The sequence below is a fragment of the Cervus canadensis genome, chromosome 29, assembly GCF_019320065.1.
Source record: "Cervus canadensis isolate Bull #8, Minnesota chromosome 29, ASM1932006v1, whole genome shotgun sequence".
NCBI classification, from domain to species: Eukaryota; Metazoa; Chordata; class Mammalia; order Artiodactyla; family Cervidae; genus Cervus; species Cervus canadensis.
Genome location: NC_057414.1, coordinates 42,110,918 through 42,127,134, shown reverse-complemented (window position 1 = coordinate 42,127,134; position 16,217 = coordinate 42,110,918). Strand labels below are relative to the sequence as shown.

The window sequence follows — 16,217 nt, the reverse complement described above, 5'->3', positions numbered from 1 at the left end:
CCCTGGAAAACCTTCCACCGGGAACCCCTTCCCAGCCAACCCCTGGCTCTTACTTTGCCCTCCGGACCTCAACGGACAACCCCCACCCCTTTCTCATCCAGTTGTGGGTGACGGAGCGGCTACCCATGGCTAGCTCCATGGAACATGGCAAGGATCTGCCCAGTGTCCAGCTCCTCATGAAGAAGAACCAGGTGAGGCAGAGCCTAAAGGGAAAAGAAGGGGTCCCAAGAGCCTCCCCAGACTTGAAAGTTGTTTTTTTTTTTTTTTTTGCTTCCCTGGGTCTTAATTGCGGCACGAGGGATCTTTTAACTTTTAGTTGCAGTATGTGGGATCTAGTTCCCTGACCAGGGACTGAACCCAGGTGCCCTGCATTAGGAGCACTGAGGCTGAGTCACTGGACCACCAGGGAAGTCCCGAAAGTTTGTTGTCTTGAGACCTGGGGTTTCTCTGGCTGTCCCTGATGCTGGGCATAATCTGAGACTTCAGTGGTTCCCTTTCCTCACCTCAGGAGGGTGGGTTCCCCTAGTAGCAGATCCTGTGGATTACAAGGGCACCTTTGTCACATTCTGGGGCCAGAAAAGAGGGGACGTGAAGGACTCGGGATGGACGAGAAGCAGAAGTGTGAAGAGGGGCTTGTGTGGAGTAAGTGTTGGGCGAGGGGGTTCCCTCAGCAAGCCTTTCATCATCTCCTCCTCTGTTGCTGTGGACAGACACTGCAGAAGGAGATCCAGGGCCACGAGCCCCGGATCGCAGACCTGACGGAGCGGCAGCGCACCCTGGGCGCGGCGGCAGCAGGCCCCGAGCTGGCGGAGCTCCAGGAAATGTGGAAGCGCCTGGGCCACGAGCTGGAGCTGCGAGGGAAGCGACTGGAGGGGGCCCTGCGGGCCCAGCAGTTCTACCGTGACGCCGCAGAGGCCGAGGCCTGGATGGGCGAGCAGGAGTTACACATGATGGGCCAGGAGAAGGCCAAGGTGAGAGCCGGGGCGGAGCTCAGGCTGCATCTCTCCTCCCCTGACCCTTACCCCCTGCTGCCCCTGTCCCCTTCCCCAGGACGAGCTGAGCGCCCAGGCGGAGGTGAAGAAGCATCAAGTGTTGGAACAAGCCCTGGCCGACTATGCCCAGACCATCCACCAGCTGGCAGCCAGCAGCCAAGACATGATTGACCACGAGCATCCAGAGAGGCAAGTACACAGGCAGCAAGGGGGCCAGCCCCGGGGGGCTGTGGGTGGGGAGGGGTGGGGAGTAGCGGGGGGAGGGAGGGGGCAGCCAGATCGAGGAAGGCCTGGAGACTGCAGAGCCTTCTGACCTGTGTGTGTACAGAACCATCTAGGAATCTGGGGAAGTGGGGATGTACCAAGATGTTGGGGGGCCAAGAGGGCCAGGACTCCGCAGGCTCGGCCCGGGGTCAGAGCAGCAGCCTCTCCATGTCCCACAGCACCCGGCTGTCGATCCGCCAAGCCCAGGTGGACAAGCTGTACGCCGGCCTGAAGGAGCTGGCGGGTGAGCGGCGGGAGCGTCTGCAGGAGCACCTCCGGCTGTGCCAACTGCGCCGGGAGCTGGACGACCTGGAGCAGTGGATCCAGGAGCGCGAGGTGGTGGCCGCCTCGCACGAGCTGGGCCAGGACTATGAGCACGTGACTGTGAGTGTGGGGAGGACGGTGGCCACACGTGGGCTTCCAGGGCGAGGACCAGCACCTCATCCTGGGTGGAGCACCAAGGGGCAGGGGCGCAAGACCAGTGCAGACACTATTCGTTGAGTTTAGAGGTATTTTGTTGAAAGAATTGTGCAGAAAGGAGGAGCCGGGACTGCACATAGACGTGGGCAAAAGGAGAGTGACCAGTCACTCTTTTCCCACAGAACTCAGCAGTATGGGGGCGTGAGGTTCCTCTCCGTGGTTTTGAGGGGGCAGTTTGGACCCTCACTGGTGCAGAAACATAGACTGTACTTAGGGTTTCCTTGTTGGAAGACTAAAGGTTCCAAGCACCCCTTTACTGGGAGCTGGAGGTTGGGGGTGTCCGTCAAATGCAGGGTCAGTGGGTACCAGTTGCTTTTGCTCACCAACTTGGCCCTGCTGAAGTGGCCCAGGAAGAGAAGTGGGTTCTCCGTGTGAAAGGACTTGCCCCCCGCCACCCCCGAGGTAGGTACCACACGCTTCAGCCTCACAGCGTTGTCTGGGCTACGGCTTCCTCCACCAGATGCTCCGGGACAAATTCCGTGAGTTCTCGCGGGACACGAGCACCATCGGCCAGGAGCGCGTGGATGGCGCCAATGCGCTGGCCAACGGGCTCATCGCCGGGGGCCACGCCGCCCGGGCCACGGTGGCCGAGTGGAAGGACAGCCTCAACGAGGCCTGGGCTGACCTGCTGGAGCTGCTGGACACGCGGGGCCAGGTGCTGGCGGCCGCACACGAGCTGCAGCGCTTCCTGCACGGGGCGCGCCAAGCCCTGGCGCGCGTGCAGCACAAGCAGCAGCAGCTTCCCGACGGGACCGGCCGGGACCTCAACGCCGCCGAGGCCCTGCAGCGCCGACACTGTGCCTTCGAGCACGACATCCAGGCCCTCAGCGCTCAGGTCTGACCCAAGCGTGGGTGGGGGCAACGGTGTCTTAGAGGACACTGGGTGGGGAATGCGGGGGAGGGACTGGAGGGTGGGCATGCCCTGCAGGGCCATGTAGGGATGCACTTAGAATGATTCGGGGGAACCATCTCTGGCCAGGGGACATCTAGCCACCGTTTCCATACCCGGAATGACAAGGCTCTTTGAGGGCCCGTGACATTTTCTTTTTTTTTTACATTTCTTTTTATTTTTGGTTGCACTGGGTCTTTGTTGCTGCGTGCGGGCTTTCTCTAGTTGTACCGAATAGGGGCTGCTCTTCATTGCAGCGCACGGCATATGGGATATTCCCGGACCAGGGGTGGAACCCAGGTCCCCTGCATTGGCAGGTGGATTCTTAACCACCAGGGAAGTCCGGCCCCGTGACATTTTCAAATGGTTCCGGGAGCTAGAAGATTCTTCCCTTTGTACTCAAATCCATCTGTTGCCCCACTCAGGTGTTAGCCCTACAAAAAATAAGCATAGATCCTTTCTCCAGACATTTAAACCCAGGAGGCTCCTCCCACCCAAGTCCCTTCTTCAGGCTAAAAATCTTGTAGCAATCTCTGAGGTCCCCCACGTGCTGTACAGGCTTCTGAAAGCTCAACCAGCTAGTGGCCCTTTTAAAGCGTTGACCCCCCGGCTAAGCCCGGGCCCCCCAGTAGGGCTCCACAGGGCAGCGTGTGACAGGGCTGACTCTAAGCACCAGTCCTCATCTTTCCCAGTGGCCCCCTCACCCCACCCCACTCCTCCTGCTTCCCTGCAGGAAGAAGGAGGGCAGGAGGTGGAGAGCAGAGGCCAGGACCGAGGTGGGGTGCAGCCCCTCGGAGTCTCCCGGCTCACCTTAACTTTGACCCGGGCCCCTGCAGGTCCAGCAGGTGCAGGACGATGGCCACCGGCTCCAGAAGGCCTATGCCGGCGACAAGGCCGAGGAGATCGGCCGCCACATGCAGGCCGTGGCCGAGGCCTGGGCGCAGCTTCAGGGGAGCTCTGCTGCTCGCCGCCAGCTGCTGCTGGACACCACAGACAAGTTCCGCTTCTTCAAGGCTGTCCGGGAGCTGATGCTGTGGATGGACGGGGTGAACCTGCAGATGGATGCCCAGGAGCGGCCCCGGTGAGACCCACAGTGCCTGGTGGCCTCCAGGGGCTACATGTTAGTGGCTGGAAGAGGGTGGTGGGCAGTGGGTGATGCGGTCTCTGTGCCCCCAGGGACGTGTCTTCCGCAGACCTGGTCATCAAGAACCACCAAGGCATCAAGGCCGAGATTGAGGCCAGGGCCGACCGCTTCTCCTCCTGTGTCGACATGGGGCAGGGGCTGCTGGCCAGGAGCCACTACGCAGCAGAGGAGGTGGGCGAGGCCTGGGCAAAGCCGGTCACCCTCACCGGGGAGGCCTGAATGCTGGCTTCTCCTCGGAGTCTGCCTGCTCCTTCTCATTCTTTCTGTGCTGAAACCTTTCACCATCCCCTCAGGGTTGTTCAGGGATTTCCCCATTTTATTTTTCTGTCTGCCTCTTGAAATTAAAAAAATGGCTAGTGAGGACTTACTATACAGCACATGTAATTCTGGTCAATGTTGTGTGGTGGCCTGGATGGGAGGAGGATTGGAGGGAGAATGGATACATGTGTATGTATGGCTGAGTCCCTTCCCTATTCACCTGAAACTGTCACAACACTGTTCATCAGCTATACCCTGATACAAAATAAACAGTTTAAAAAAAAAAAGATATCATTAGTAGACCCCCAGGGGCCCTGCAAAGGCCTCACTGAGTGCTAATTTGCATCTCTGCCTCCCCAGATCTCAGAGAAGCTGTCTCAGCTTCAGGCACGGCGCCAAGAGACAGCTGACAAGTGGCAGGAGAAGATGGACTGGCTGCAGCTTGGTGAGCTGCTGTAGAAAACCAGCTGAGGGCTCCAGGCCCTGGGCGGGGGGGTGCGCCTGGGGGTGGCCCGGGCACTGCCTGGCTCTGCCCTGAGCTCCTGCTCTGGGGCAGTGTCCTTCTCGGTGTTCCCGTTCCCAAAGCTGCTGTGGCCACAGTGCCCTGCCGTTGCCCACTCTGACTTGCCACCTCTCTGCAACCCGCCCCCCCTGCAGTTTTGGAGGTGCTGGTGTTCGGGAGAGACGCAGGTGTGGCGGAGGCCTGGCTATGTAGTCAGGAACCGCTGGTGCGAAGTGCCGAGCTGGGCTGCACGGTCGATGAAGTTGAGAGCCTCATCAAGCGGCACGAGGCCTTCCAGAAGTCCGCGGTGGCCTGGGAGGAGCGGTTCAGCGCGCTGGAGAAGCTCACGGCGGTGAGGGCAACAGGACCCCAGGAACACTGGCCCCCTCCCTCTGCCCCAGGTCCCGCACACTCTCCTGCTTGAAGAGGACATTTCTCCTCTTCCCATTGCCCCAGGCTCTCCCAGATGTGAGCCAAAGTTACCCTGTGGTCACCTCACCTCTGGGAGCCATCATTTTCCCTGTGTGGCACTAAAAGACAGCATCTTCCCCATGGCTCCTCATCCCCACCTTCTTCTGGAATTCTCGTCTCCATCCTTCCTGTTCTGTCAGACCAGAACTGAGACACTTCAGTTTTCCCCAACGCCCCGGACCTTCTATGCTCTGACCTCAGAATTTCTTGGCAGCTGGAGGAACAGGAGAAGGAGCGGAAAAGAAAGAGGGAGGAAGAGGAACGGAGAAAGCTGCCCCCTCCTCCAGAACCCCCAGCCAGCTTGCCCGAAGGGCACCTGGTGGACAGCCACACGGCCCCTGCCGCTGCCCGGGACGGGTGAGAGCTGGGACACCTGGGGGAGGAAAAGAGGGCTGAGCCAGAGCAACCCCACCACTTAGCGTTCTCTGTCGCCCCTGCTGTTCCAGAGCGCACCCCCGCCTGCCGGCATCCTCGCAGCCGGCCAGTGTGAACGGCGTCTGCACAGATGCAGAGGGCCCCCAGGTGAGTCCTCCCGCCCGAGCACTCTGTCAGAATCTTAGCCCCTCCCCTTGCACATCTGCTTAACAGCGTCTTATCCTTGCAGCCCCTGATGGAACAGCAGAGACTTGAGCAGGGCAGCCTCCCAGAAGGGCCTGTGAGTTACTCCTGGGCATGTGGGTGTTGATAACTAGGAGATAAGGGACGCAAAGGGGTGTGAGCCGGGAGGTGGGAACACTGGGGTCAGGAGAGGGCAGAGACTCAGGTGGGAGTGGGAAGACCCGCTCCTGTACTTCAAGCTTCACACCCTTCAAGTCAGATGTCTCCCGCCTCACCTTTTGTGACACACGCACCACTGTCTTCACAGGGGTCCGGTGCTGGGGACGAGGCCAACGGGCCACGGGGAGAGAAACAGGCCCGGACACGAGGCCCAACCCCACCAATAATGCCCCAGAGCAGGTCGTCTGAGTCCGCCCGGGTCGCCACCTTGCCCACTCGAGGCCCGGAGCTCTCCGCCCAGGAACAGATGGAGGGCCTGCTGTGCCGCAAACAGGAGATGGAGGCCTTTGGCAAGAAGGCCGCCAACAGGTACTGGGTCTGGCAACACGGCACGGAGACCCCTCCGGCTCCTGGTTCTGGACAGGCTTACCCAGAACCTCTTCCTACACTGGGGGAAGGGGTAGGACTCAGGAGCAGGGTGGGGCCTCGGTGGGGGCCCAAGGGCCGGGAAACTATAAACAAGATGGGCCTAAGGTGGCACTAGTGTTAAAGAACCTGCCTGCCAATGCAGGAGACATAAGAGAGGTGGATTCAATCCCTGGGTCAGGAAGATCCCCTGGAGGAGGGCATGGCAACCCACTCCAGTATTCTTGCCTGGAGGATCCCCTTGGATAGAGGAGCCTGGTGGGCTACAGTCCATAGGGTTGCAAAGAGTCAGACACGACTGAAGCGACTTAGCAATGACAGGAGTGGCCCTGGGAGTCCTGGAACCATCAGGCTGTTCCCAGGGTGGCTGGCCCCTCAAAGGCCGGTCAGGCACTGGCGTCTCCTCCTCACCACGTTACCCCTCCCCCAGGTCGTGGCAGAACGTGTACTGTGTCCTGCGGCGCGGGAGCCTTGGCTTTTACAAGGATGCGAAGGCAGCCAGTGCAGGAGTGCCGTACCACGGAGAAGTGCCTGTCAGCCTGGCCAGGGCCCAGGGCAGCGTGGCCTTTGATTATCGAAAGCGCAAGCATGTCTTCAAGCTGGGGTAGGAATGGACCGGAGGGAGGCGTGATACAGACGCGAGGGCACGGGGCCAGGCATTTGGGGACAGAAACATCGACGAGGGAGAGGCGGGGGCTCTGGCTATGCTCACACGCAGGGTAGCGGGAGCACCGCGGCGCAGACCTGTCAAGCTGAGCAGTTATCCTGCAGGGGAGAGTTGTCGGCAGGTTAAGGGCATTCCCCTGTCTCCAGGGCCCGCCGCTGCCTGTCAGGCGGCCGCCAGAGCAGGAGGCGGGGCCTGGGGCGGAAGTGAGCGTGCCCTCGTCCTCGGCAGCCAATCAGAAAGGAGCTGCTTTGGCCCCACCCCCGGTCCTGAGAATCGGAAGAAGGTTCAGAGAGGGTCTGGAGAGCCGGCTATGAGCACCCGGGGTCCGTTCTCCCGTCTGGTCTCTGGGCGATAAGGCGCTCTCGCCAGCCCTGAGCTGGCCGGTCAGAGTCTCAGCTCTGCCCTGAGTTTTCTCTCTTTCCCAACAGCTTGCAAGATGGGAAGGAATATCTGTTCCAGGCCAAGGATGAGGTGAGCTGTCCCTTTACCCCCGTGTCCCCTTCCTTCCGTGCTGCCTGAGAGCCCTCCAGATATACTCTTTACTTCCTCACCTCTCTCTCGTTTTGCTTGTCTGAAGTGTCTCCTTCTTGGATATCGGACAACCCACGTTGTGCCAACTAGATGTTTGTGAAGGCCACACCAAACATGTTCCCTCCCTTAAAAGGGTCTTTTTAAGGGAGGGAACATGGGGCAGGCATCTCTGCCTCCTTTCTTACCCTTCCCCGCTGAGCGCGAGCCACAGCCGCCAGTAGCACAGCCTCCAAGTGACCAGGTGTCTTTCCGCGCCCCTTGCAGGCAGAGATGAGCTCGTGGCTGAGGGTGGTGAATGCAGCCATTGCCACCGCGTCCTCCGCCTCCGGAGAGCCTGAAGAGCCAGCGGTTCCCAGTGCCACGCGGGGCATGACCCGGGCTATGACCATGCCTCCGGTGTCACCGGCCGGGGCTGAGGCACCTGTCGTGCTTCGCAGCAAGGATGGCAGAGAACGAGAGCGAGAAAAGCGCTTCAGCTTCTTCAAGAAGAACAAGTAGTTGGGGGCGAGACTCCCAGGCCAGCTCCCTCCCTCTGTCCAGGAAACTGGCAGGGACCGTCGACAGAGGTCACCCTCTTGTCAGGACAACTGCCTGCTGCTAGGGTCTGTTGCCAAGGTCAACCCATCACCAGGAACTGTCTCTGGGGACAAGTCAGTGTTCCCAAAGGCAACCCTTCTCTTCTGCTATTTAATTCTAGACTGGTGGTGGGGCCCAGGCAACCCCCAATTCCACTCCTCCCCTCTCCCCTCTTTCCCCAGCCTTATGCCTCTGTCCCCACCACGGGCGCAGGCAGCGCCACACCCTCTACGAGGCCATGTGGGGAATGGCTCCCCTGCCCAGGGTCCTTCTCCCACCACAGCTAGGGCACGCCATCCAGTCCTCGCCCCTGGGGACCAGCCAGGAACCTCTCAGAGCGGAAGCAGGACCTGGGGGCTAGATTGCCAGATGACGGGTCAGAAACACCGAAGCTGCCCCTTCCCATCCTCCCTCGTCCTCTGACTCAAGCAGCCCCTCCATCTCCGGCAACTCTCGACAGCTTCCAAGTGTGAGTTGTTTGGGGCCAACCACAGCCTTGAGTCTGGCCAAGGAGGTGATTAAACAGCTCAGCTTCTCTTACTGCCTCTGGGTGTCTTTGATTTCCTGACCACAAACCTCTCTAGCTGTGCCCTAGTTCTTCCCTCTGGCCCTGATCTCCTGTGTGTGAGGTGTCCACCAGCATCCGAGCCCATCAAGAACCACATTCTGTGAGCCTCCCTCCCATGGTCTCATTTCCCCATGATAATAACCTCCACTTTGCTGGGTTCACCTATGTCAAGCCTCTTTTTAGCCCAGAGAAGTTCCCCATGACGTTAACAAGCAGTATTCATGTTAGAAGGCAGTGAAGGACTGTGGTGCACAACTTCCTTCACTCATGATTCTCCCAAGTGTGTTAAAAAACCGAAGGCGGGGGACTGACCTAGTGGTTCAGTGGTGAAGATGACACGTCCCCCATGCATGGGGCCTGGGTTCAATCCCTGATCAGGGAACTACATCCCACATGCTGCAACAGAGACTGAATATCCCACGTGTCACAACTAAGAGGAGCCAAATAAGTAAATACTAAAAAAATAGAAGGCAGTAGAACCCTGCCACAACCTAGTGTCAGCCACAGCTCAGCCTGACAGTGGGAAGTGGAGCATACAGGCAGTGATTACTGACCCCACCTTCTGTCTCAATGGAGAGGACCCCAACAAGGGATCAGGGGAGTTCAGGTTCTCAATCCACCGACCAGTAGAACGACAGCACCCTGGGAAGCCATGAGGCACATCTAAGTGCATAAACAAACACACAGGAGAATGTATTCTAGATCTACTGAGTTATTAAAACAGGTGACTTTCCCCCTTGTCTCTGGCTCGGCCACTGAAAGTTTTAGGGCAATAGTATTTGCCTCGGGACCCTCCTATAGGAAAAGTTTTGCTCTTTCATTGTTTCCCATCCATACACAAACAACCATTTTGGGGGCTCAGAGATCTTTCCAGGAAAGCAGCCCCATCGTTAGCATAGTAGGCCAAGGGCCCTAGCTGAGCAGACCCTCCCATCAGCCATAATAAAGACGGGGTCAGGTGTGTGCAGGCCCAGAAAGTTCCCAAACATGAGCTGTAGTAGATCAGACAGCTCACAGAATAATTACCACTTTCTTTCAAGAGAAGCAGACTCAGTACTTCAAAGCAGACATGTGATAACATAACTGGAACGATCTGTCAGGAGACGTCAGTACCGCACAGACACCTTTTGTTCTCCAGGTCTAACAGATCTCCACTGTAGGAAGAGAGAGCCACACACTGTGGGGTGCTCAGGGAGTCTGGGGAGATGCACTCCTTGGTGGCAAGCCTGGGCATTGGGAGAGAAAGCAATAATTGGAGATTTTAGAAGGAAAAAAATGTGTATTAGGGTGAGAAAACAATGGAGAAATTAGCGTTTTAACTCGTAAACAGGGCAGCCAAGTGAAGCAGTCCGACATTGTGCAGAATGCAGTCAGACATTGTGAATGGAGGTGGAATAAAAATATGGTTTGAGCATTTACATGGTAGCTAAAGCTGCCCGAGTCCACAAATCCTTAAGGACAGGACGTGGAAGAGGATAAGCATAAAGCCAGGAAGTTAAGTCTTGTAAGGCAGACACCTTCGGAAACGAGTGGACGAAAGTTCAAGGAAGGATGAGAGACTGGGATGGAGCAGTGATGGATATGAGGCAGATTAGAGCACAAAAATACAATAATGCAGGCTCCACGAATCAATGGGGAAACAGGGACAGACAAAAATGGATTAATTATTTAGAGGAAAATGTTTGCATTCTTACCTAACCCCACTTTCAAGGGCGAACTCGAGATCTGTGCTGACCGGTGTGGCAGCCACGAGTCATGTGCAGCCACTGAGCATGTGAAATCTGGCTAGTCCGACTGGGGTGTGCTGTAAGTGTAAAATGCTTTCTGGATTTTGAAGACTGAAAAGGAAAAAAAGAATTTAAAATATCTCAATAATTTGTATTTGATAATACATTACAATATTTTAGCTATATTGGATCTCAACAATATTAAAGTCAATTTTAACGGTTTCTTTTTATTTCTTAAATGTGTTTACTAGAAAATTTTGTATATGTTTCTCACATTATGCTTCTATTTGGATAGCACTGCTCTAAATGGACTACAGACCTGAATGTGAAAGGTAAAAACATTAATGTTAATAGGAAAAAAATGTAGGAGAATATACTTATGACCCAAGGGGACAGAAAAGGCCATTCTGTACAAAACTTCAAAAGCACACACTTTAAGGCAAAAATTGATTGTCAGTCACATTAACAAATTAAGGGTTTCTCTTCAATGAAGAACTCCATGGACAAAATAATTTGGTGGGATGAGAGAAGATACTTGAAACTGACCTCTGAAAAAAAAAAAAAAAGAAACTGACCTCTGGTGACCTCAGCCTGCAGCAGCTTGGAGTGGGGCTCGGGTTCCCAGCCAGAGACTGAGGCTGGGTCGCAGCAGTGAGAGCACCAAATCCTAGGCACTAGACCAATGGTCAGTAGAAAAGAATTCCCACAAAGACTGAAAGTAATGAAAAAGGTAAAGTGTTTCTATTAGAAGGAAAAGGAGTACAATACATGGCAGAAAGCGAAGAAGAACCAAAGAGCCTCTTGATGAAAGTGAAAGAGGAGAGTGAAAAAGTTGGCTTAAAACTCAATATTCAAAAAACGAAGATCATGGCATCCGGTTCCATCACTTCATGGCAAAGAGATGGGGAAACAATGGAAACAGTGATAGACTTTATTTTCTTGGGCTCCAAAATCACTGCAGATGATGACTGCAGCCATAAAATTAAAAGACGCTTGCTGCTTGGAAGAAAAGCTATGACCAACCTAGACAGCATATTAAAAAGCAGAGACATTACTTTGCCAACAAAGGTCTGTCTAGTCAAAGCTATGGTTTTTCCAGTAGTCATGTGTGGATGTGAGAGTTGGACTATAAAGAAAGCTGAGTGCCAAAGAATTGATCCTTTTGAACTGTGGTGTTGGAGAAGACTCTTGAGAGTCCCTTGGACTGCAAGAAGATCTAACCAGTCCATCCTAAAGGAAATCAGTTCTGAATACTCATTGGAAGGACTGATGCTGAAGCTGAAGCTCCAATACTTTGGCCACCTGATGCGAAGAACTGACTCATTTGAAAAGACCCTGATGCTGGGAAAGATTGAAGGCGGGAGGAGAAGAGGATGACAGAGGGTGAGATGGTTGGATGGCATCACCGACTCGATGGGCATGAGTTTGAGTAAGTTCCATAACTCAAGTAACCCTAACTGAGTAAGTTGGTGACAGACAGGGAAGCCTGGTGTGCTACAGTCCATGGAGTCACAAAGAATCAGACACAACTGAGCAACTGAACTGACTGACATGTCCACACAAGTGGACTCAGAGAGCATGTTGCTGAGTTGCATCCTTGTGGCAGTTTGAATTACTTTTATGGGGCATTTCTTTCAGATTTCCTTTGGCCAATCATTCTGATTTGCCTGGTTCACAGTTCATATTTTGTACATCTCAGGATCCTCCTAAGGATGCTACCGCAAAGGCCTGTGGGTAGAGTGTCCCTTGACATCACTCCCCTTTGACCTCCAAGGAGCCTTTCTGTGCGTGTGTGGTCATAGAGGTCTCCTGACTTCGAGAATGAGAAACATGTGGTCTGGGCAGGGCCCAGCCTTCTCCCTTAATTGTCCTGCTGTTCTCGTCTTGAAGTTTCAGTCCACAGGGAATGAATCCCCTATCCCTTTACTATGGAGAGATCCATCTACCTCCTGCCTCAAAACCAACAAGAGATTAATGAATAGACAAGAAAATCCTGCAAATCAGCAACAAAAAAAGAGACTGTAACCTGACAAGAATCATGGGGGAAAGATATAAACAGGAAAGTTACAGAAGAGTAAACCTCCCAAACTTAAGAGAAACAAGAGATGTTTAGAATCATTAGTAATGAGAGAAATGCAAATTAAAGCAACAATGATATACCATTTTATACCTGGAAAAAATTAGAAAACTGGATAATGTCAAACACTGGCAGAGACACTGAGATGCAGGCTCCCTGGGGTGGGAGGTAGACTGGTTTCCAGAGGACAGCCTGACACTACTTGGTCAAGTTGGTTCTGAGACAGTCCTGGGATCTGGGACCTTTTGCTGCAGTGCTACAATGCTTGTGCCTGGACACAACTCTCCTCAGATGACACTAAAAATAACTGTGTGCATGTGCAATTTGGGCAAATTCTGGACCAAAAAGATACAAAGAGACCAAAAAACCCAACTGCCACTTTTGCGGTGCCTGAAGCAAAAAGCAAAAGCAGGATACTGCGCATGCTCCCTACACTCACCACCACCTAAGGAGGGGGAGCAGAACACCTAAGCCATCCCTCCAACCCAACCGCTGGACACACCCCTACCCTCACCCCATATAAAGAACAAGCTTGCGCCCCCTTGCTGCAACAGGGGCCCTAGTAAAGTCTTGCCTGAATTTTTTGTCTGGTCTCTAATCAATTAATATTGACTGGAGAAAGCCAAGAACCCTGGTTGGTAACAGTTTAATGTATACCCTATGACTCAGCAACCCAGAAATTCCATCCCAGTCCTAACTCCCCTCAAATTTTCACGCCAGTCTATTAGGGTACACATAATTAACATACGATGTCAACTGCAAGCTTATTTGTAACAAGAATAAGGAGTTAGAGGCAACCTGAGTGTCCTATGCTGGGAGAGAGACAGATAAAATATGCTGGCTGCACACTGTGGAGTATTGCTCAGTAGTTAGATACCCACAATAACACAGGGCTTCCCTGATGGCTCAGTGGTAGAGAATCTGCCTGCCAATGAAGGAGATGTGGGTTTGATCCCTCAGGTGGGAAGATCCCCTTGGAGAAGGAAGTGGTAACCTGCTCCAGTATTCTCGCCTGGAAAATCCCACGTACAGAGGAGCTTGGCGGGCTACAGTCCATGGGGTTGCAAAAGAGTCAGACACATGACTTACTGAGTAAACAAGAACAACATAGTGCTTAGTGAAAAAAGCAAGAAACAATGAGCTATACAACACAATTTACATAAACATTTGCATAAATTAATTTACCCAAGTAAAATCTCCCCAAATGAAGAATGGGTGGACTTTGTTTAGATCCATATTAGGAGAAACCAAATGTAAAAACAGATCCTTGGGACAATCCAGTGGAAATGTAAATATAAATATCAGATGATATTAGCATAGCATAGAGCTGATTTTTTAGAGGCAGTTAGTGAAAACCTTATAGATGAAACGACATTATGACTGGAATTTGCCTTAAAAAAAAACTCCAGCCCACCTGCCCCCAACACACACACACACGAAGCAAAGGGGCTACATGAAATAAGATGAGCAAATGTTGATAATTGTCAAAGCTGAGTAAGGGGCCCAGAAGATTTCATAACATTCTCTATTTGTGCCTTTTTGAAAATGTCCACAATGAAACATTTTTTGTAATGGAAAAAGCAAATGTGCATTAAAAAGACATGTCTTACAGAAAACAAACTTATGGTTACCAAAGAGGAAGGTAGGGGAGGGAAAATTAGGAGTTTGGGAATAGCAGATGCAAACTACTATATATAAAATAGACAACAAGGTTCTAAGGTATAGCACAGGTGACTATATTCAATATCTTGTAGGGACTTTCCTGGAGAAGGCAATGGCACCCCACTCCAGTGTTCTTGCCTGGAGAATCCCAGGGACGGGGGAGCCTGGTGGGCTGCCGTCTATGGGGTCACACAGAGTCAGACACGACTGAGGTGACTTAGCAGCAGCAGCAGCAGGGACTTTGCTGGATGGTCCAGTGATAAAGATTCTGAGCTTCCAATGAGAGGGCCTGGGTTCCATTCCTGGTCAGGGAACTAGATTCAACATGCTGCAACTAAACGTTTCCATGCCCCAACTAAAAAGATCCTTCATGCCAAAACTAAGACAAATAAATAGTTTGTAACCCATGATGGAAAAGAATATGAAAATGAGTATATATATATATACACATACATGTACAACTTTGTACACTTTGCTGTACACCAGAAACTAACATGACATGGTAAATATACTTCATTTTTTAAGAAAATATATCTTGCAAGAACACAAAATAATACATTCTAAATTCACTTAACGGTTGCCTATGAGGGTTTCCCTTGTGGCTCAGCTGTAAAGAATCTGCCTGCGATGCGGAAGACCTGGATTCGATCCCTGGGTTGGGAAGATCCCCTGAAGAAGGGAACGGCTACCCACTTCAGTATTCTGGCCTGGAGAATTCCATGGACTGTATAGTCCATGGGGCTGCAAAGAGTCGGACACAACTGAGCGACTTTCACTTTCAAAAAATGAGGGAAAGGGAAGGGGAGGTAAAAGGGAATAGATAAGAATAGGGAAATAGATGGGGGAGAAGATGGAATGATATGGTCAGAGCTATGAGGAGAAACAGTATAAAAACACAGGAGAAAAGGATGGTGAATGAATGAAAAATTTTAGAGGGGTGCAAGCTGTTAAAAGGATATTAGTTTTGGTAACCTCAGAAAACTTGGGGAATTGGAGAGGAAGACAGAACCCAAAACACAGGCATGAAGGTGGGCAACAGCAGGTTAACAGTTTGCAAAAATCCATCCTGAAACACTGGGAAGAAACCCAAGTTAGAAAACATTAATAGCAAAGATGAGTAAAAACTATTTCAGAAATGGGCAAAGGGGTCCCTCGCTGGTGTTTCAAAAGTCTGACTATAGAGAGAAACTGGAAATGACCAAGAGAAAAAGGGAAGGGGAGGGTTAAATAGAAATGGGTGGGAGGTAAGCATGAGTATTATCAGAATTGGAAGGACAGTGCCTCTGCTGACATTGGTGGAAAACAAAGAATTCAGTAAAAGAAATGTAACCGAGTAGCTTGAGAGAGAGGACACCGTGCAGAGTTTGTGCCTGATAGTATCAGAAAAGATACCAAGGAGGAATGACGACGGACAAACATCCTGGCATCCTCTACTTGGAGATAAGCTAAATCCATCTATCTCCAGAAACGTCTCTTCTTTGTCCAAAGGTGACCGTGAGTAATCCCCCTTAGTGACTTCCTTTTGGCCAGCAGGAGGTGCCCTTGGACCACAGTTGAATTCTGAAAGCTGGACCATGCCCCGGTCAGTTGCCTTGTCCAGCAGCTTGGTCTGGAGGTGGAGACCCTGGCCTATCCCCCAAACAAGAAACCTCTCTGGTCCTCTATACCAAGCATTCGTTGGTGTGCTCACCACAAATCAGGAACTGTTGAGGACACATAATTAGAGCTTAATTCTCTAGCTAGGAAGAGAAAACCAGCCTTCGTGTATATGTGACAAACAAAACCCAACTGATTTGAGTGTAGCCTGGATAGAATGCCTCTACGAGCTATCTCAGCTCTGCCATCTTCGGTTCTGTTTCTTCACCAGTGAAGTACGTTTGCAGTTAAAAATTTCTGAATTATGTTTTAAAGCTCTACCAAAAAAAAAAAAAAAAGTCAGGTTTCCTTGAAATGTGGTGCGCCTGTATTCCTAAAATGTTGTCCCAAGCTACCATAGAGGCTGGCCGATCGCTAAGAAAACCCGCTTTTAGGGGACTCAGTGAGATAACCCTTTGTCATCTGCAGCGGCAGTCCTTCCCTACCTCCGCCCCCCGACACGGTCCAATAGCACGATCCATTGTGAATGGATCCATTGTGATCCACTGTGACTCCGGGCTTCTGATTTCACCAAGGCAGTGGTTGCGCCCAGAGCCTTCTGACGCGTGAGCGCCGACCCCCACCCACACCACCGTCCAAGGTGTTGATTGGCTAGCCGGGCCAGGGGGCG

General features: G+C 52.6%; 1 protein-coding gene and 2 long non-coding RNA genes across 6 annotated transcripts in view; 1 reads left to right on the top strand and 2 right to left on the bottom strand.

The window, feature by feature from the left end:
* Positions 1–8,454, top strand: part of SPTBN2 (spectrin beta, non-erythrocytic 2) — a 39,748-nt gene extending 31,294 nt beyond the window's left edge. For all 3 annotated transcript variants that reach the window (XM_043451395.1, XM_043451396.1, XM_043451397.1), the window contains 16 exons: positions 102–191; positions 711–971; positions 1,051–1,181; positions 1,436–1,640; positions 2,197–2,571; positions 3,462–3,706; positions 3,802–3,940; positions 4,388–4,472; positions 4,685–4,881; positions 5,215–5,357; positions 5,447–5,522; positions 5,605–5,655; positions 5,866–6,086; positions 6,574–6,747; positions 7,239–7,281; positions 7,606–8,454. In XM_043451395.1, the coding sequence (XP_043307330.1) occupies positions 102–191; positions 711–971; positions 1,051–1,181; positions 1,436–1,640; positions 2,197–2,571; positions 3,462–3,706; positions 3,802–3,940; positions 4,388–4,472; positions 4,685–4,881; positions 5,215–5,357; positions 5,447–5,522; positions 5,605–5,655; positions 5,866–6,086; positions 6,574–6,747; positions 7,239–7,281; positions 7,606–7,839 (2,670 nt within the window). In that variant the 3' untranslated portion in view covers positions 7,840–8,454. The remainder of the gene's footprint in view (positions 1–101; positions 192–710; positions 972–1,050; positions 1,182–1,435; positions 1,641–2,196; positions 2,572–3,461; positions 3,707–3,801; positions 3,941–4,387; positions 4,473–4,684; positions 4,882–5,214; positions 5,358–5,446; positions 5,523–5,604; positions 5,656–5,865; positions 6,087–6,573; positions 6,748–7,238; positions 7,282–7,605) is intronic.
* LOC122430643 lies at positions 2,631–7,646 on the bottom strand. Of its 2 annotated transcripts, none has more exons than XR_006266363.1 (5): positions 7,527–7,646; positions 5,029–5,214; positions 4,248–4,841; positions 3,436–3,820; positions 2,631–3,059 (listed from the first exon to the last, which is right to left on the bottom strand). It is a non-coding gene; the product is annotated as an uncharacterized LOC122430643 (long non-coding RNA). The 2 variants fall into 2 exon arrangements; XR_006266364.1 differs by lacking the exon at positions 7,527–7,646 and adding an exon at positions 5,834–5,971.
* A 146-nt stretch (positions 8,455–8,600) lies between the features above and the next one.
* Positions 8,601–16,162, bottom strand: LOC122430644. Its single transcript, XR_006266365.1, has 3 exons — positions 16,033–16,162; positions 10,180–10,323; positions 8,601–9,711 (listed from the first exon to the last, which is right to left on the bottom strand). It is a non-coding gene; the product is annotated as an uncharacterized LOC122430644 (long non-coding RNA).
* Between the last annotated feature and the right edge of the window lie 55 nt (positions 16,163–16,217).